The sequence below is a fragment of the Numida meleagris genome, chromosome 9 (assembly GCF_002078875.1).
Source record: "Numida meleagris isolate 19003 breed g44 Domestic line chromosome 9, NumMel1.0, whole genome shotgun sequence".
Lineage (NCBI taxonomy): Eukaryota > Metazoa > Chordata > Aves > Galliformes > Numididae > Numida > Numida meleagris.
This window is the reverse complement of record NC_034417.1, coordinates 20064539-20085887: the sequence shown is the minus strand read 5'-3', so window position 1 is coordinate 20085887 and position 21349 is coordinate 20064539. Positions and strand designations below refer to the sequence as shown.

The window sequence follows — 21349 nt, the reverse complement described above, 5'->3', positions numbered from 1 at the left end:
GAGACTTATGTTTTTTACCTGTAATCCAGAATAGTAATAAAGTTTTATTGCTAGCAGGCTGATATAGTTACTCTGTATATCAAATCAGCATTTGTTGACTATTCTTTGAATTTCCTGACAGATATTTTGATGAACGAATGGAACATAGAGCAACATAAGCATACTAAAAATAGGCTTGCTTACTTTTGGATTTAAGATGCTTTCTAGAATCTGATCCACAGGACTCAGAAGTCTGTGGACCAGAGATGAGAAGTAACACTGAGCTGCAAAACACACATCTACCTGTAAAACTGTAATTTTTTGCTAGCAGAATTTCTGCTCATTCTGAAGTCTCCATTCTGACAAAACCTCAAGAATTTTAAAATAGCTAGAAGCACACAGTGAAGTCTTTTTTTCTGTTCTTTGGGAATTAAAACAAAAAGACGGTGTCTCTTCAGAATATAGTAACAGGCATGAAAGGCACCAGCAACACACAAAGCCCCACAGCTTTCCACGAACACAGAACAGTATACCTGTTTGCTCACAGAGATAAATTTGTCATCACAGCACACCAGTTTGCTAACATTTTCTGCAGCCACAATATGCTTTAAATTTTCATTACTTTATTCTTTAGCCAAGATGTTATTTAATTTAACCCTGAAAATGGGAACTTACCTCAACTACTTTCCGCTCCACCTCTGCACCATTAATGTAGTAAACATCTGTTATGACACGGGTAACAACAGTGCGCACCTCTCGAATAGTTCGCATGTGACGACGCTGAACCCGGCCTCTGGGAGGGTGAAGAAGGTTAAACTCATCCTCTCCCTGTAATAAAGAGGATAAATTAAAATCAAAACAGACAACAACCAAAAATCAAACAATTTCTGCATACCGTCATCTCTGCAGTACACAGCACACACAAGCGCTCTGGTAAGAAACCTTTCACCATCTTGTCAAAAAATCAGATGCAACATGGAAGACCTTGAACAAGGGAGAACTGAACACATTTCGTTCACTTACTGGGGGGGGCAAGGGAAGGGAAATCACAGTAGTCCAAGGAGCAAACAGCTTAGTATGGCTTCTGACGTTCATTCCATATACTCTCAGATAGATGAAAATCAAGCTATTATGCAGTGTATTTATGGCCCTCTAATCTCCTATTTCCCAAAGGGCACACAATTCTTAATTCAAATTTAGAAGAGATCATTGCTTTAGTCCTTATAGTCTCAAGAAACCTGCCAAGTAAAACATCAAAGCAGTGACTTTTCTTGAGTCTGCAAGGAACTTTTTGAAATACTAATTTCAAAATTATTCATCTTGTTAAAACATTTAACATTTAACTCTTCCTTTATGTGTTTATCCATTGTCATCAGATGGAGTGGCAGAATAACTGCCTGAAGTTCAGTGGCACAAACAGGAGGCATCAAAGCCTTCCTTCAAGATTTCATGCCATTTCCTCCAACAAAAGGAGATTTTTTTTTTAATAGCATTATCTACATCTGGACATCAATACACAAAAAAATTACTTGCCATATTTTCCTAGGAAATATCGAGACATTTACTTCCCAAACTTACCTGCTCACTGAGTACTCCTAACCTAGCAGCTGTCTACTACTGATATAAAAAAAAACTTGTGATATTAACATTTTGAAGTGGTCTTTTGGCTTTTTTCAGTTGAGAAAAAAAGTTAATGAATTTGTTGACTCCAGGAATACTTCACTGTTTTAAGGTAGTAAAATTTAATACAGGCAGCCTTCATCCCACCTGACTGTGTAGAGAGTCTGTGTCTTCTCCAGAGGTATTCACAAGCTTTTGCCCACTTTCCTCAGTTTGGATGTTTACATCTTGTCGCCCAGGTCTTCGTCCACACATACTGGTTCCCACGTCCACTCGCCTACAAGTTCTTTCTGCTGTCTGTGTTGCTGTTGTAACAGTTGTTGGGGTAAAATGACAGTCTGCTGTAGTTTGAATCCCTTTATTATTGGTATCTGCCTGCTTCCCGTGGCTTTCATCAACTGCAACAACCTTACTTGGTTTCTTCTGCATTCTTGCACCTTCTTCTATCTGAGTGGTTACAACACCAGCCTCCACAGACTTTTTCTGCTCTGTACAAGAAGGTTGTTGATGGCAGCCCTGCTGTAGCCTCTGAAGTATTAGGAGCTGTCCACCACTGTCATCTGCTCTATGTTGCTGATCACTAGGATTTTCACATATTTCAGCATCCTTTTCTGTGCCAGGAAAGCTGAATAGATTCCCCCTGCAAACCAGTTATACACAGATCAAAGTTACTAATGAAAAAGCAAGAAGCCCAATATTCCGTCACTCAGGTGAAAGTACTACTGAAGAAACAGCAGTGCAGTCATTCAATTGCTTCTTAAGATCATGCAGAACTCAATGAGTTTTCCAATTATAAAATAACCTCAACATCTCTCAAGTGATTCACATGGTGGCTGGAAGAATGGCTAACACTACAAAAATTAGGAGTTTTTACAAACGCTAATAAAACAACAAATGCTCCACATAACAGGCACCATCTGTGCAAAATGTTTCTGGACGTCAAGCCATCCTGAAGTTGCTACAGTTTGCTCTGGCACTCCATTGGTTTGAAATAGGTAATCACACCAAGAAGAAACAGGGGGCATAAACAAAGAAGCAGGGGGCATAAACATGAACTCTAGTATTTCCACTAGAATTTCTCTGCCCTGTCAGCAGTGCTATTGAGTGTTGTATCTAACTTATATACTGAGTCTTACCAGAAGCAAACACCTGGCCTCCCTCAAACCTAACAAGCTTTGAGGAGTGACTGTCTTAGACTCTGTCTGTACACTGCCCAGCACTGGAATCCCCTAGTCATTACAATCTTTAGAATAATCATTCAATACTCTTGCAATACAGGTTACTCCTCCTCCACAGGTCAAAACCTCACTGCCTTCATCAAAAGATAAAATGAAGAACAGGGAAGAAGCAGATTTCTATACTAGGTCATGAAGCCAGCACCCATATCCGTATTGTCTTTGCAGGAGTGCAGCCCTTTTAAAAGGAACCACAGACAACAAAAATATATGGACTTAAAAGACAGTAACAAAGACAATAATAGGTCACAAGATCTGGAGAAAAGAGCAATAAAAGATATGGAAGCAGTATTATCTCATCCCTCCCAAGCTCCAGATTTACCAAAGCTTATCAGCCAGCTGGAATCACATCACTACTCACTCAAGTAGTAAGTCTGATTATCAAGTGAGATACAGACATACAGTACTCATACTCAGCCCACTGTGCCCAGCCTTTTAAGTTACCCAGACTTAAGACAATGACTTTGAGCACAACTTCGCTGACGCAGAAAAAAACACAAGCGCAGGTAAAACCAAATAGGACTGGCAGGCAAAGATTGTAAATAGTTACCTAAATGGAGAATCTGAAAGGCTATGGTCTCTAGCCTCATCCTCTCGCCGAACTTCACAGACACGACTAAACACAGATGATGCTTTCTGGGAGCTAGCAATGCAGATTTAAAGAAAAAGCACATTAAGGAGTGTGAAAATAGAGCAAAACTACAGCTCCTTAAGACAACAACTGGCATTAATGTTGAATTTGTTGACTTATACAGCCACAGAACAAATGAGATGGTGAGACTCAAAGGTCAAGAAACATCTTGCATAAGCATTTCTGTCATTTCTGCCAACAACCTCACAGCCAAGACCAATCTAGTGATCGCAGAAAAACGGAGGGTCAAAAACTGCAGCATTATCAGGAGTTTCACCAACCACTACCCCCCAGTAGCCATTGGGGAATGCCATTAGATCATTTATTGCATAACTCAGAATCTTCACAAGACAGCAAAAACTTGAGGAGTAACAGTCATAAAGCAGGCCCTGAGAGTCCAGGTTCAATCTACACCTAGAAAGGCAACTCATCCTCAAAAAGAGTTTACTTCAAAGTTTTCTCACTGCCTCCAACCATTACATTCACTTCAACAACTAGAGACAAGGTCCTCCAACTCAGATTATTAGCGGTACTTACAAAACATACAGCCCAAAAGTTACAGTGCTAGGCACTGTGGAAATACAGTACACAGCAACCAGCCTCTGAAACTTTATTTCTTACATAAGAGATAAAATAGATACATACAGAGGAAAAGATCAAGGGAGTAACTTACATTTTGGTCAACAAATTAAACTGTGATCTCAGTACATCAGTGACTTTGTTATGTTTCTTCTATCAGCCTCACACCAAAAAGAATTTTCTTTCAGAACTCCTCAGAGCTGAGATTCTTTGCAGAAAGTTGACAGTAAGAAAAGAGGAAACCATGTGTTTAAATCTAAGAGCTGGATAGTGCAGACTTGCATTCTGGACTGCACAAGACATCAATTTCTGTTCTGACTATAATCAAAATGAGGCAAAATGCTGACTTTAGTAGGAAGCACAAAGCCTGCAGTGAAACAGCAGGTGGGGCACCCACCCTGTGTCATGCCTACATACTTAAACTTGATTGGAGAACTAAAGAGTTAATGTTGTGGCTGCCTCCAAAAGAGCTCCTGTGTCTCACTAACTTTAACCCCTGTCCCTGGTAATGAGTAGGAAAAGGATCTAACCAGATTTCTGTATTAACTCTGCACAGCAACAAGCCCAGTTACCTGGCAGCAGCCCTGGCAGAAGCAGAGGATCCAATTTTCCTGTCACTGGTTGTGGGCTCTGAAACAAGAGAGAAGGGAGAAACAACTTCAGTGCCAGTCCCCTCTGACTTTCCATGCACCCCACGCTCAGCTGAGAGGTCGAGTGAGGTCAGACAAAGCGACCCCAGGCCTCCCCACCCAACTCACCATCACAGGCTTGAGTTTGTGTGTATTTTGTATAAATATATACATATGCAAGCTTTAGACTAACAGACTGAATGTTGCTGTTCTGATTAAAATGCTGTCGAACTTGAATACTCAAATTATACTTCCAGTGTCTTTTCTTTCCTTCAACGTAATCTAACTATTTTCTGTCCAGAGACATTGCCGCTATACATCACAATTTTCAGTCTGCTTGAAATACCCTTCCCCATAACAAAGGCCTCTCTTCTCAGTCCAACCTTGCTTAAAGCACTGTACAAACAGAAACAAATTTAAGTGACACTGTCCCAAAAGAAAAACTGAATTACAGAGACTGTCTCAGGAAATGCCATGGAAAGGTTCTGAGTTAAGGCTAAGATCTAGTGTAACTTGTACATTCTGATGTTTCATGCTCTTACTTTCCAAGCTGAATGGTAGGGACTCATCGCTCCCATCATTCATGGGGGTAACAAGGCTCATTCGTAGAGAGAGTTTTGCATCAGTCTCAGGAACTGCACAAGAATCTCCTTTTTCACACACTTCTGACACATCTGCTGATACCACTGCACTTTCCACAGTGACACTGTTGGTCCCCATTGTGCCCTCTGCAGTAACGTCACTAGTTGCGATAGTGCTGTCTGGACAACTATCGTCCACTGAAAACAGGAAAACAACAGAAAAATACAAATGCAAATAGCCATCATGTATTCCACTGCTAGCATTCAGGTTCCCGTCTGGTTTTGAAAGTGCTTAACCGTTGCATGCAGCAGCGGAAACTCTCATCTGGCCATCTTACCATTCTGAAGCACAGGAGTTCTTCAGTGCAAGTTCCTTAGCTTGTGATGAGAATAATTTACTATTACCAAAGTAGAAATATACACTTCCCTTTATTCAGCAATTACAGGCTGCTGTTTTGTGTGACCTTGGAAGAGAAAGTCTTGCAAAAAAGACAATGAATATAAGGAACAGTCTTCCTGTAGTCTCACTTTTTTCTCTACTCAGAGGGGTGTTTTGCATCCTTTAATGGAGTTGTATATATGAATGTAATCAATTCAAGGAGGACGTGCTTCATATAACCCACTACTCAAGCAGCACTAGAGGAATAAGCCCTCCTCAGAGTAGTAATGTCTTTTTTGCTACAATACTTTTGAGTTACCCTATAATTCTGCATATAGAACAAAAGCTTCCAAACAGGCTTTCACTGAAGAACAGAACTATTCAGATCTAACTCACCAATTGGTGTGCTGTGTCTTCTAGGTCCCATTTTAAGTTGGCCAGTAAGAGGTGGTGTTATGCTGGTCAGCGGTTGAATGGTATCACCCTCCTGTGGCAAAGTAAAATGGAACGGCGTTCCTAGAAGACAGAGAGAGAGCCAGGATTAATAATTTCAGGAGAGTATTCCAGTTACCAAAAGCATATTGAAGTACCAAAAGCATAGCTCACTATGGTGTAGAAGTGAGGAAAAAGGACAACTCTAGTGCTATACTGTACAAAATCATCCTGAACAATTAGTTACCGTCTTGGGACTGCTGCTCTAACTGATCTTCCTCACATTTTGCGTGGAAATTGTCTCTTGGTTAAAGATTGGACTGTGGTCAACCTGAATTGTCCCCAGATGTTCAACAAAAATGAGACTAAATCTATTAAAATGAATCGAACTTTTATAGAATGCAGGTCTGCTTGAAAAACACTCAGGATTTTGCACAGAAAAAGGAAATGAGGCCAGAAATAGAAATGAAGGTTAGGACACAAATGAACTGGTAGAGCTACGCACTGCCTGAATTAATAATCTGCCCTTGTGTAGAATGATGCGTTACCATCACAGACAATGGAAAAGCAATAATCTAGCTAGACTTGTGCAAAAAAGTTTTATACTGGCTCACACAACAACCCTGTCTCCAAAATGAGACGTGGATTTGACAAAGGGACTGCTCAACAGAGAAGGAACCGTCTGGATGACTGTCTTCAAAGAGTCACAGTCCATGGCTCAGTGTCCAGGTGCAGAGCAACGACAAGTGGCATCCTGCAGGGGTCCGTACTGGGACCAGTATTACTAACATCTCTGTTGGTGACATGGATAGTGGAACCGAGTGCACTCTCAGCAAGTCTGCTGACAACACCAAGCTGAGTGGTAAAAGCAATCCTCACAGACCTGAGAGGTGGGCCCACATGAACCTCGTGAAGTTCGAAAAGGCCAAGTGCAAGATGCTACATCTGGGTAAGGGCAAGCACAAATACAGGCTGGGCAATGAGTGGACAGAGCAGCCCTGTGGAAAAGGAGTTAGGGGTTCCAGTGGACAAAAAACTGAGTAGGAGTCTGCAGCATGTGCTTGCAGCCAAGAAAACCAACCAAACCTCACCACCTGGTTTCTACTGCTATTCCTACCTGGACTATTCTTCAAGATCCTTTTAGTCCTCACCCTACATTTTTGCTTACTGATGTATCCTTCGTAGTCTGCTGACAAACAATAAGACTCCCGTTGGAATTAAGCGTTACAAGAACAAAGTTACATTAAGAGAAACTGAATGCTTTACAGCTCTTCACACCTTAGTGACTGAGCAGTGGTAAAAAAAATATATCACTGCATCCTTTTCCACTGTTTCAGGCAGAACATCTCAAAAGCTTTAACTTCTGAGTTCATTTTCTCCAAATATGACTTATTTTTCTATTTTCACATTCAAATACCAATACTGTTCACTTGACCGTGACAACTGGCCATCAGAAATACCTATTCCCCACATACAAAACGTGTCCGGACACACATGTGTCCGGACACATAACGGACTTGTTCACAGGAAAAATTACTGCGAGATCTCAAAATGCCATGAGATGAGGTCACTTATGAACTTCCTGAGCAGTATTTTGACCAGATTCCTCCAAAGTATTATTATCTACAGAATAAAGCTATTTTTCCTTCTTTTCATTAGAAAAAAACTAAGACTATAGTGTCAAAAACATCTATCATTCATCTTCACAATAAATAATCACATAATAGTTGTGGGTTGGAAGGGCCCTTGCAGCCCTCCAGTCCAAGACCTTCCATGGGCCTATCCGTGGCCTTGGGCACTGCAGGGATAGGGCACGCACAGCTCCAGGCAGCAATGTCAGGGCCTCACCACCACCAGTGGAAGAACATCCTTCTAATACCTAATCTAAATCCACCCTCTTTTAGTTTAAAACCATTCCTCTTACCGCTATCAGACCGTGTAAAAAGTCAGTCTCCCTCCTGTCTATAAGCTCCCTTAAAGTACTGGAAGAAATATCTGAGCTCCTGCCATCTCTGCACTACACTAATGCCCAAAATGGCTTAACAGAAGGGAAATAAGTTTTCCAGTGCTCACATCAAGTTCCTTCTTTCTTGCCACACGCAAGTTTCTGGACAAATTTACGTTCTTAGACTGAAATTTTAATTATGAGTCATTACATGAAACTAATATCTGCTGAAATTAGAAGTTTTTTTTTTTTTTTTGCTTAGAATATAATTTAAATTGTCAAATCTCCTACTGAAGTAAATCTGTGAAGCCAGAATTTTATACACAGAGAAATTCCATGGAAGGTGAAGAACTAATCTATTCAAGATAACAAAATATGAAACCACTCTTTTCTGGGTAATGAAAAGGAAACTTCTCCAGAAATATCTCCCCAGCACGTTTTTGCCCTTATATTCATCTATAAGGATCTGCCATTCAACACGAGGGGAAACATGGGGGGGGGGGGGGGGGGGTTCTTGTTGTTAAGTAGGATTTCAACACTGACACATAACTCAAATATCATTACGAACAGTTCATGGCTTTATTCAGATAAACACTTAAAGGTAGCATTGTTGGGGTTGCTCTCTTCCATCGTTGCAGCCACTTATCTCCCATCCTCAAGCAGTTATGCATATAATCACAGAATGGTTTTGGTTGGAAGGGACTTCAAGAATCATCAGGTTCCAACCCTTGTGCTGCAGGCAGGGGTGCCAACCACTAGATCAAGGACTCCATCAGGTTGCCCAGGGCTCCTTCCAACCTGGCCTTAAACACCTCCAGGGACGGACATCCACAGCCTCTCTGGGCAGCCTGTTCCAGCATCTCACCATCCATCACAGTGAAAATCTTCCCCAACATCAACTCCAAATCTTCCCTCCTTTAGTTTAAAACCATTACCACTGCCCCTTGTCCTATCGCTACCTACCTGTGTAAAAAGTTGATTTCTCTTCTGTCTGTAATTGCCCTTTAAGTATTAGAAGGCTGTAATGAGGTCTCCCTACAACCTTCTCTCTCCAGACTGAACAAGCCCAGCTATCTCAGCCTGTCTTCACAGGAGAGGAGCTCCAGCCCTCTGATAATCTTCGTGGCTCTCCTCTGGACTCTTTCCAAAATCTCAACATCGTCCCTCTGTGGGGGGCCCCAGACCTAAACACAGTACTCCAGATGGGGCCTCACAAAGACGAAGTAGAGAGGGACAATCACCTCCCTTGCCCTGCTGACCACTCCTCTTCTGATGCAGCCCAGGATACCTTCCAGGCTGCAAGTGCACACTGCTGGCTCATGTTAAGTTTTTCACCTACCAGGACCCCTAAGTCCTTCTCGGCAAGGTTACTCTCAATAAGTTCTTCTCCCAGTCAGTATACGTATCTGAGATTACCCCCAACTCAAGTGCAACACCTTGCACTTTGCTTAGTTGGACCTCATTAGGTTCACACGGGTCCACCCTTTGAGCTTATCAAGGTTCTTCTGGCTGGCATCCCTTCCTTCTGCTGTATCAACTGCACCACTCAACTTGGTGTCATCAGTAAACTTGCTGAAGGTGCATCCAATCCCATCACCTATGTCACTGATAATGACATTGATGAGAATTGGTCCCAAGATGATCCCTGGGGGTCACTGCACACCACCAACTTCCACCTGGACCTGTGAGCCATTGGCCACATCACTCTGGCTGCAACCTTCCCACCAATTCCTTATCTAGCAAATAGTCCACCCTTCAAACTCATCTCGCTCCAATATAGAGATAAGGATGTGGTAGGGGAGTATGCCAAAGGCCTCGCGTAAGTCCAGGCAGATGATATCAGTTCCCTTCCTTTTGTCCATTGATGCCACCACTCCATCATAGAAGGCCACAACATTTGTCAGGCACGATCTTCCCCTGGTGAAGCCATGCTGACTGGCTAAGATCACCTGCTCATCCCTCACGTGCCTTAATGTGTCTTCCAGAAGGATCTGCTCCATGATCTTCCCAGGTACAGAGGTGAGGCTCACTGGCCTGTAGTTCCCTGGGTCTTCCTTCTTCCCTGTGCATAGCTGCACAGCAAAACAGTTTAAAGAAATAAAGCAATCTTTTCAATGTGTTGTAGGTTAAGTTTCAGCCAGAACCATCCCTCATTTTAGCTTACTGCAAAAGACCTCATCCCAGTTCAAAAAGAAGAAAAAAATAAAGGATACATGAAGGAATACTGCTGATCAATAGTTTGTGACTGTGAAAAGCCATTCAACTTAAAAATACTCTCAAGATAGATTTGTTATTTTAGATGCTCTATGCATATGCATCTCCACAAAGAAAATCCTCCTCTGAGAATGAGAGAAACAGAAATAAAAAAACACATTAAGAACAAACCAGCTAACAAGGAGACCTAAAAGAAAAAGCATAGACTACTACACACTCTTTTCCTTTCAAGAACACTGGTGTTGTTACTTCAAGAAAGAAAAAGAGAAGTTAAAAAATTCACCAGCATTGCCACAGTCAGAATACTGCAAGTTCTCAAAGCTGCTCAGAACTTCTACCATAAAGCAGCGGGTAGGTGTTAGGAACATTAATTACTTCATCATTCTTGCCTGCAGGAGTGTCGCAAAGTGGAAAAAAGTACAGGCACATTATGCATGTAAGAGTAACCTGCAGCACTGCTCTGAAGGCTCACTGTTCAGTGTGAATACAGGACCAATGCTGAGGATTGTACACACTGACATTATTCAAAGCATACACCTCTGAATTACTAACCAAAATTCACTTACCATTGGAAGGACTGGGGGACTTAGCAGCTGCCCGCTCCTCTGACTGCATCTGCTCTTCTTGCTTCAGATTTGTTGTCGTTGCAGTAACCTCTGTATTCTTTGGCACCTGATTCTCCTGCTGAGTCACCAGCAGGTCAGCTTCCGTCTCTTGTTGTGACGGTTGAGCCTCCATTATCTGATATAATTCTGAACCACCTGGATGGCTTTTGGCACACAATGCCACCTCTGATGCAATGTCAATCTTTAATTTAGGAAACAAATTGTTCTGTTCCAATAACTCCTCTACAGAAGGCTTAGATAAAACTTTATTCAGCTTTGGCATGCTTTCTGAAGCAGCTTTAAAGGACAGTTTATCTGCGTTCTTTGCCTCTCCAATGCCAAAAGCACCATCTTTTAAAGTTTCTTTTCGCCAGCATTCTGGTCCAATCTTTCCTAGTTCTTGGGTCTCAACAGACAGTTTTTCGCTATTTTTAGAAGAACCACCAGCAAATTCTACTTCCATATCTTCGTAGTGCTCCACCTTCCTTTCAAGAATAAGCCCCTGAGAAACAGTTGTGTTAACAAGAGACTCTTCTTCATTCATTTGCTTCTCTTCTATATGCATCTTCTCTTCCCGTTCTTCACATTGAGTCTCAGGAACTGCCTCAGGTTGAGAACTCCCTTTCAGTGAAATACCCTCTAACTGAGCTTCTCTTCCCTGAGCACAAGACAAAATCTCAGAGTGATGAGACTGATCTGCAGCAGCCTGACTTCCAGAAATACACCTGCAAGCCTGATGGGCTGTAGGGGCTAATGTCCCATCTCCTGCTATGCCTGCACTATCTAACTGCATTACAGGCTTTCCTGCAGTATGTATATCCTCCTTTTTTGCTTTTTTGCAGTTCTCAGAGAGGACTCGATGGCCTGCATCGAGCCCCATTTTTCTGCTGTCATTCTCCATAGAAGAGAGCCTCAAGTCTGAAATAATGCATTCAGAAGTTATCTGTATCTGCGTAGCTTCATTATCATGGCCAGTTTTCACAGAGTCTGAATTGAGTTCTGTGTTTGTGGGCTGGCTACATCCACTTACAGAAAGCATTAGATTACAGGACTCAGAAGGCTGTGACACAGAGTTTTCCACAGGCATCTCTGACAAAGTATCCGTGGGTCTAGAAAGGTCTTCTGGTACACATGAGTAAGTTGAAACAGCAGCTTTTTCTTCCCCTTCATTCTTCTTCTCTGGGCTCTGAGTTGGAACAAAGATATCCTAAAATTAAAATTAAAAAAAGTGGGACACTGAACATCAGGGTATAGCAAATAGGCTTGTTTGTTTCTAGATGACAAAGGATTATGAAACAGAGCAAGCTCAGAACAATGGATAAAAAAGATTTTTTAAATCCACATACGCAAGTGCCAACTGCAACACCCTGAGAAAACTTATAATCCGTTACTTTTCAGTACCTCCGGGGCAGTGACACGAGGTCTTCAGTTCACCTCTCCTGTTACCATACCATGAAGCACAGGGCAACTATGGAAAATCAGTAGCTGTTTTTAGTCAAACAAGGAAGAGTTTAGGAAGACTCTGTGCAATAATTATATAAGTACAAAAGCCACTTTCAGCTAAGGAGAAACCCTGCCTCAATTACTGAAGTCTCTAGTACAACCTCTATTTACTGCCTTAAATTGATGAAATGTGTTATACTGAGCCATAAAGCCACCATGTATCTGTTAAATCCCTTTGCAATCCAGAGCAAACAATGGATAGTAAGAATAAGCAACTTAAAATAAATTTGCAGTAAGCAAACTCCAGCATTCCGTAGTAGAATATTCATAATAGAATACAAAAGCAAAACAGTTTCACCTTATCCCTGACAAATAATGATAGAAGTGGAAGTCTTCGTAAAAGTTTAACTTCTGACATAGTTTGAGAAGCAAAATGTCCGGTTTGGTATTAAAAAAAGCAGTCTTTTAAAGAAGTAACACAAAAGCACAGGAAAAATTTCTAATATAGATGGAAATATAACAAATCCTATGTTCAGTAACTACACTCTCTTAAGCTGTTAAGCATTTTCTCTGTATGAGTGGCAGTTTAGCCTGCAGAAGAGCATCATCAATGTATAAATGTGACTGCTGGGAAAAAGGAAGCTCATGAGAATCATCTTAGTAGGGAAGCCCTATATAGAAGCACAGAGATTGACTCAAAATACATTTTCTGCAACAACCACAAAAATTATATCCTAAAAGATATTTAGATGAACACTCACATGAGAGAACGCGGGTTGTGATGGTATAGGTAAAGATTCAGGAAAGAAGGCTGGGGCACTCTGGGACACTGGAGTTGAAGCCTGTGGCAGGGCAGGAGGTCCTGGTGGGAAAACCATCTCCACTAGCACATCTCTCTTCTGCTCCTCCTGCATCCGTTCCTTTTCCTTCTGCCCCTCCTGCACTAGCTCTCTTCCTTCTGCAGAGACAGAGATATCCACCTGCTCATCTGGTTTTAAAGAACAGAAAAATTACTAGCAGATGCCTGCGTTGTACCCAGTTTCCAACATGCTGTTAAAAGACTTATCTTCAGCAGCCTATGCAACCTGCTATCACTTTAATGGGTGAACCTGAAATCCCTCAAGTTGAATTCTTCGCGAGGGTGGGGAAAATCAACGAAACTAACTCTAACACTATAACATCATGGAAAATACAGCAAAAATAGCAAGGTGGCAAAGTCTTTAGCTGCAGCAAATGAGGACAAGCCCAAATGCAGCAGCTGTGGACACACGAAGGAAAAAAGCTGCTTTCCTTTAGAAGGCCTCAGGTAGGCATGGATCTCCAGCAAGATACCGTCCACTGTCAACCCTTAAATGAGGGCTGGAAAGGGGTGGATCCTGGCTCCAGCCCTTCCATCTCTCAGGGCATTGCATGCACCTGAGCTCCCCTGGGCTGGCCCTGCCTTCCCAACAGATGCTCAATCACTTTTTCAGGCCATGACTTAGCATTGCTGCTACACTATCCTTAAATGCATGGGAGAGGAGGGAGAAGAAAGCGTTGAGTTCACACAACTATTTTGCTACCTAAGGTCCAAAACTTCTACAATTAGAAAAATGTATCTGAATTTTATACAAAGCATTTTTCTGAGAACAGTTTTTTTTTCCTCTTTTGCTACTTCTATTAAAATGCAACCAAATTCAAACCCCACTAACTAAACGTATATTCTAAAGGTACTTCAGAGTCTGCGCAGCAAATGAGACTGGAATCTCAGAGAAAGGAATAGTGACATTCCATAATATTGAAAGTCTGTGTGGATATGTTAACCCTGACAGCAAACAGGCAACATGTAAGAACCAAGGTATCACACAGAACAAGCTGTCTTGGCACAACCTTTTAGAATACACACATGTAACACATGAAAGCTTTTAAATATTGCATAAGTCATTTAAGGTAAGGTGCTCTCCTCTATCTTTCTTACTGCTCTAACAGCATATATTTAAGACTGTTACCTACCTACCTGTAGCAAAAGAATGGCTTGCCCCTAAGAAAGGAGGCCAATGGCAAGCAGCAATCTGTATTCCATATGAAGTATTCCTCATCTTTCATATGAAAGAACTAGCCAACAAAACCAATATTATTACAACAGCTATGCAAGAAACAGACAGCTTATCAGGATTGGAGTCACAATTACAGGTCTCCCCAAGTCTAGCACTTCAAGCATCCTCACTCCTGCTTTATATTTCAAGAGCAATTTGAACAAGTTCTGAAAAGGCTGCGTGCCCAAACTAAATCAGAGTAAAGAAACACAACTACAGGTCAGCATACAGAAAAAAATTACCTTTTGCTTGGTCCTGTTCAGTAGGACTGCTAGGGATGAGAACATTGGATGCAAGGCCAACAGGAGAAGGAACAACTACACCTGGAGAGCCACTGCAGATCAAGAAAAGGTAACGTGGACAAGGAAAGACAAATATCACTAGAAAATGTATTAACTTCTCCCCAAATACTGCTATAGCTTGCCACGATAGGAGTCCTCTCACAGGAGGGGAGTAGCAAGTGTTTGCTAGCAAAAGACCTGAGAAACAGTCATTGGCTACACAGGCACAATTAGTTCATTTTACTGCAAAATAAAGCCATACTCCCCCTTTGCAGTAGAAATTTTACACTTAAACTCAAACTGCATACGATTTGAGCTCTGACCAAGAAAAATATGACTAGAAAGTCACCTGACAATGCATACTTCATGGGAAATTAAGGAGACCGTAGTCTCTCCCTCACTGCCTGCAACAGCACTGATTAACAAATAAACCATAACCTGGTCATCTAACAGTGTGCATTATGAACATTGTGCAGTATGAAAGAGACATTTACAGATAATTGCTACAGTGTATACAGTCCACTTAGAGATAAATTGTGCAGTAGCTGAGAAAGTAGAAGTTTCAAGGGCACAGTTTTAAGATATGAGAGACAAAAAACATACACTGATAATAAAGTGGTTGACAGGGAAACTGCAAGATGAGGATCCCCGTGTGGCGGGGGAGTAGAGAGAAAGGGAAAGTCTTCAAACTTCATTGTTGGTGGGCTGGGCAGGGGAGAATGTGAACACTTTAAACATGAAGCAGAAAGTTCTGGCCAGTCCCCTCAAAAAAAAAAAAATTGAACAGTCAGCAATTCAAAGGTCAAAGAAACCTTGCCAGAACACAAACTCAACTGCTACCTGCTTCAACAATTTCCACCTAAAACAACACACATGCAAGGAGAGGAAACAGGCAACAGAAAGAGCTAGCAAGAACTGTTAGACAGCAGCAAAGGGCAAAAATTCACTGGCAGGAGAAAGTGCTTCATGTCCAGTATCATTATATACAAAAAAGAAAAAAAAAAATAGGAGCCATTACAACAAGGCAAGTCAAAGAAAGAACTCTCAGCAGATAGCTGGTGCTGGAATAGAGCTGATAAGCTCAGTAGGAGTCTTTCTGAGGCAAAAACCAGTTAAGCCAAGCGCTCTTTTCAAGACTTAGCCCAGCGTTACAAGCTAGAAACTGCAACTTCATTCCCTATTCAGCTGCACATACCCTTTCAACCGCAAACATAACCAGGGATGCTCCAGAAGTGACCTGCGAACTCTCCCCTAAGTTACATACACAGTTTTACACAAAAGTCCCAGATACCACACACGCTCACAATCAAAGGAAGATATCTGAGTCATAACAATAAAATCACGTTATCGTTCTTTATAGCACAAGTGTGGGTAGCCTTTAAATAACACTATACAAAAATACAAACATAAATCAGCATTCTCCGCATGTGAAGTCTTCCAATTTGAAGCATCCCTTACCTATAGCTGGAGGAAAAGCTACCTCATGCACATATGAACTTTGACAGAAGGATGCTAGGAAACTAAGAGAACGTGTGCAATCGAACATCTCTTGCTTTAGAGATTGAGACAAAATGTTTTAAAATTCCTCACAATCTCTAATTTAATGCCACCTAAATAAGCAGAGAGATAATGAGCAATACCTGCTCAATCCAGGTGACTAGATTTTCAAGAAAGCCCTGTTTAACTATGTGGATGCTCCAGATTGGGAGGTACAAACACAAACAGGCAACACAGAGCCCAAACTAAGATAATTTGCCATGATTGTAGAAATTAAGGTTAATAAAGCAGTGGGAATGTTACAGAAACTATTGTAATACAGCTTGGTTATCATTTTGTAGTTTTGTTCTTGTTTTTGTTGGTGTTTTTTTGCTTACGTGGAATGGCTCTCCTGTACAAGGGATCCCTGTCCAGATAGCTGCAAGAGGTGCAGACTGCGGGCAGGGGTACATGCCAGAGAACTTCTGTCTTCCACTCTGGTTACAAGGCAGTCACTCCCTGCAGCAATTTTGAACAAAAGGAAATAAGATTAGAAATTTGTCCAGTAAGCAATAATTCACATTATTGTAAAGTTACAGCTTGTCCTTGTCTACCTGAGGCAGTTTTCACACAGAACTGGAGAAGGACAGCACGTGGAAGTTCAGCATATGAAATGTGAGCAAGATATAACTCAGATGATAAAGGCAGCTTCCAACTACAGAATAGACTTTTTATCAGACCAGACTATATGTATCTTCATACCTGAGGATTTTAGAAGAAAAATCCCCAGTGCTACAGCATTACCTCCAAGGATTCAAAGACAAGTCACAACAATCACAGCACAGACTCAGTTTGCGTAAGCTATTACTGAACCTCCTGGGTACAGAGGGTTTACGTAGAAGATCATACCAGTACAAACACAGCCGTACACAAACTAAAGCTAAACAAAAAGCATAAATTGAGACTTTGTTTAGCTGGTGCTTTAGAGACTGTGACAAACTTGACTGTCAATACCTGATTTTCTAGACCTATCACTATTAAGATAATCAAGAACCCTACCATTTAATTAGCCTTTTAATGGTGGATACTGAAACCGCACCATAACATCCTCCTAGCATGACACACAGTGACGACCTCTATTCCAATCCTATTTCATGTAATCCCCTCTCTTACAGGAAAGGAACGTTAACCCAGACGGCAAATAAAACTGACTGAAACTGGGTAAGATTTTGGTTGTTGTATCTTGGACAGGAATGCCAAGTCAGAAGAGTAAGGCAGAACTACAGAAATTGCCAGAGCACATGGAGAAGTGCAACAAAGCTGGTGAAGGGACGGAAAAAGACTCGTGAGGAACAACCGAAGGAATGGGGGTTTGGTCTGGAGCAAAGCAGGCTGAGTGGAGACCTCATCAGTCTGTGCAACTGCAAGGAGGTTATAGCAAGGAGCATGCCAGTCTCTCAGGTGATAAGTGATCAGACTCAAGGAATCAGCCTTAAGACGCACTGAAGAGAGTTAGATGTGGTATTATGGAGAGGGTGGTCAAGCATTGGAATAAGATGCCCAGGGAAGCAGTGGAGTCCCCATTTCTGGATGTATTTAAGAGATGTGCAGACATGGCTCTACGGGATATGGTTTAGTCAATGCTTTACCCAAGTTATTCAGTGTAAAAAAGCCTGCAATATTTGCCTACAGTAGTTATTCACATTTTAGACTGTGTGCTACTAAGAAGGATGAGCATTATTATTACCACTGGAGACAATGATCCATAGCACAGTTACAGCCTTTTGTTCGCAAGGCGTTACCAATTTTAGCAAAAATTAAGTGAAAAATAGCCACAGCACTCACACCCTGAACATTACACGACCAAAGAGATCAAGCAAGAGTAACTACGATGATCTCTGGAATAGACATTCTTGCTTCATTTGTCTGTTGTTACCTGTTACATCGTTTTCAGGAAACATCTCTTCCTGAGTCGACAAGATATCCAACTCCTCATGACCAGTCTCAGTGCATTTCTCAGTTTTAGGCGGACTAGAGACAGGCATTTCTTTCCTGGAATGGTCTTCTGCATCCAGCAGTGTTCTGGGAAAGCAACATACACTCTCTGACCCAAGGAACTAAACGCATCAACTGCAATCAGCATAGGTGAAAGCTATTCAACTCTATATGCCATAGTAAGTGTTGTATTAGGCGTTACCAAGGACTCAGGATGCGATGCGTTAGGACCTCCCCTTGCTCTGTGATGGGCACTTTACACGCCCTTAAGGGGCGGAGACGAAGCAAGAGGTATACTTCAGGAGCTTTCACGCTGTAATAAATGCCATTTGCTGCATCCCCATATTGGTGTCTGTGTTGCAATGGCCCTAGCAAGGGGAGATCACTAGTCCCCAGCAGAAGGCATCTCGATAACGGGGGACAAGTAAAGAAATGAATAAAGAAAGCAGATCTCTCTCACTTGACAAAAACCATCTTTATCCTTAACAAATTAAATTTCCAGAAACATTTTCTAAGTTTTCTACCACTGTAAGTGATGTTTGCACACAATGCAGATTGTTCTACTGACTTCAATTCGAAGAATTTAGTTTCACCTTCTTTTTTACTACTATCTTGTGGCAGAATGCAATGATACAAGATGAACTAACTGTTATTCTGGCACAGAAGGTAATATACATAGCTTCCAGCAAAATGAACATTTACATTTGAAAATAATTAAAACCGTGAAGTATACAATAGCAAATACTCAACAGAATCCTGGAAACCACCACTAAGCCTCGAGATTTCTCCTGTGAGTCTAATGCCTATATGGTAATGAATAAGGTTTTGAAACAATTTGTATGACTGAAGCTTCTTTCTTTAGACATATTTCAGTTATTTATAAGAAAAACTTCAGTATATTTTTAAAATTAATCCCAAGCACACTGCCTTAAGAAATAAACCTTTTGACTGTTTTACCCTTCAAACTCCTTCGGCTGGCCTTCCAAAGCAGAATGCGTTTCTACGCTGGTGACAGTTTCCCTGCTTTTGACATTCAGTTCTAGGAAGGTGGAGAAAAACAACAATAATCAATTTGTCACACAAGTCATCTGGATTAATACACAAAGATATCAAGATAACTTCGTATGAAGTAGTATTACTACTGAACTATCAAAGGTAACAATGAAAATTAAGAAAAAATTAGAAATGAGGTTTTTACCAGGGATACAATTCAGTATCTGAAAGTTCTGAAAATAAACTGGGAAGGAGAGATTCAAGAATCAATGACGACACTTGGATAGCAATAAGAAAACATGAAACTAGCCCAAAATAAAGAGAAGACAAAATACTATTCAGCTCTGAACTGCAAACTCATCGTTGCACGCTACTAATACAGTATTTCCTGTCACAGACACAGAACATCTCTAATTTGAGGGGAAAAAAAAAAAAAAAGAGCAACAAAAGGACATCAAAGATTTTCACATACCATCTTTAGTATCACTCTTCACAGTTCTGGAAGAAGAAAGGACAGCAGCTCCAGAGTGAAGCTGATGCCTAACATCTTCATCAGGCGCAACATCACTCTCCAGGTCCTGGCTCTGTGAGAGCTCCAAAACTCCAAACTGCAGCTGTGACATTCCTGTATCTAACATGAAACATCCGTAACTAGTATCCACACAAAACAAAACAATCACAAAGCCCTCTTTGCAAGAGCTTTAGAGGCACAAAGGCAAAATACACACTGAGGGACTGCAAAAACTCTGAATAAATTGAAACTCTCGTCTCAGCTGTATTAATTAAAAAATACAGTAATAGCACAGTGACTATGACGATTTGTAGCAATCAGAATGACCAACACGATGGAAAAGGCGTTACAAAAGAGGTGGAAGGACCAGCACGATGGCAAGGTGCTACATGGGAAGGGAAGTAGATCACTCACCTGTATCAGAAAATTCTGGGTTCACAGGGAAAGGCTTCCACCAAGGAGAAATCTCCAGAAAGAGATCCTTCCTCGGGGCAGTCAGCCCTTCAATGAGGCCTAAGAGAGGTGGAGCCAGGCTCCATCCCTTCCTGTCACACAGTGAATTGCCTCCACCTGTGCTCCCAGGGCTGACTGGGTCTTGCCTCCAGGTGCTCAATCAGTGGTTCAGGCCGTGACTCAGCAGTTCCCATACACCATTACAACCAAAACCAGTGCTAAGCAGCAAAACCTTGCATAATATACCATTAAGTATATTTGGATATCACAAAGAGAAAACAACCCTGGTAATACAGATCCTGCACCTTTGAGGACAATCACAATGCCAGTTATTACACAATGGAAAGTGCAACAGTGACAGCAAAGCAGCAAGATCCCAGGCTGCAGTGAGTGAGGACTCACTCAAACGCAACAGCAGTGGGCACAGAAATAAGCAAAAGAAGCTACTTCCCTTCAGAAGGCTCCAGGTAGGCAGGGATCTCCAGCAAGATCCTCTCACCTCCACTGTCAACCCTTAAATGAGGGCTGGGAAGGGGTGGATCCTGGCTCCAGCCCTTCTGTTCACTCTGGTGCATTGCATGCACCTGCGCTCCCCTGGGTTGGCCCTGCCTTCCCACCAGGTGCTCAATCACTGGTTCAGGCCATGACTTAGTATGTCCGCTACACTAGTTCTTTGCTCTTCCATAAAAAGGCCTGATCTCCCAGTGGACAACATGCCTCTCCTACACCATTTCTTGTCCCCAGGGTCCCCAGTAACAACAGTAAGAAACTGTCATAGATTTTCAAGCACCAATTTACATTAGCAAAAAAAAGCTAATTTCTGACATTCTAATATCAGCATAGCTACCCCCAACGAGACAACAGAATAACTGACATCGACAAGTTACCTTCTACGCACAGCGAGGCAGGACGGTCCTCATCATCCTCTTCGCATCTTTCTGCAGCCTTTCCACGAGCACTGCAACAGAAACACCCGTTCGCATCGCTCAGGGCTCTCCGCAGGCCACGCTCTGAAGGCGCTCTGTGTCCCGTGGTGCCCGATTTCCCTGCTCACCTGCACTCCGGGCCGGGCGGCGGCATCTCCTCGGCGACGCTCTCCATCGGCCCCGCGAACACCGCGTCGTCAGCACGGCCACGCGCCCCGCTCCCACCTGTGGGCCGCTCCCGGGCCGCCCCGCGGCTCGCGGCTGTCCGGCTGCCGGAGGGACCGCGGACGACCTCCTGCAAGACAGCGGCGCGCGCTGCATCAGAGACGGTCGGGCCCGAATCCGGCTCCCCCCCGCGCAGGGCGCT

At 42.2% G+C, this 21349-nt stretch overlaps 1 protein-coding gene across 19 annotated transcripts in view; it reads right to left on the bottom strand.

The window, feature by feature from the left end:
* Positions 1–21349, bottom strand: part of TP53BP1 (tumor protein p53 binding protein 1) — a 41878-nt gene that overhangs the window by 11167 nt on the left and 9362 nt on the right. For 14 of the 19 annotated variants that reach the window (XM_021407109.1, XM_021407114.1, XM_021407108.1 and 11 more), the window contains 15 exons: positions 21111–21277; positions 20944–21014; positions 19565–19723; positions 19057–19138; positions 18041–18186; positions 16503–16623; positions 14590–14681; positions 13034–13260; positions 10791–12036; positions 6030–6149; positions 5216–5452; positions 4617–4674; positions 3385–3477; positions 1744–2239; positions 655–807 (listed from right to left, as the gene is read on the bottom strand). In XM_021407109.1, the coding sequence (XP_021262784.1) occupies positions 655–807; positions 1744–2239; positions 3385–3477; positions 4617–4674; positions 5216–5452; positions 6030–6149; positions 10791–12036; positions 13034–13260; positions 14590–14681; positions 16503–16623; positions 18041–18186; positions 19057–19138; positions 19565–19723; positions 20944–21014; positions 21111–21277 (3468 nt within the window). Of the gene's footprint in view, positions 1–654; positions 808–1743; positions 2240–3384; positions 3478–4616; positions 4675–5215; positions 5453–6029; positions 6150–10790; positions 12037–13033; positions 13261–14589; positions 14682–16502; positions 16624–18040; positions 18187–19056; positions 19139–19564; positions 19724–20943; positions 21015–21110; positions 21278–21349 lie in introns of those variants that run through there. The other 5 variants (XM_021407104.1, XM_021407106.1, XM_021407103.1 and 2 more) reach the window with 5 other exon arrangements.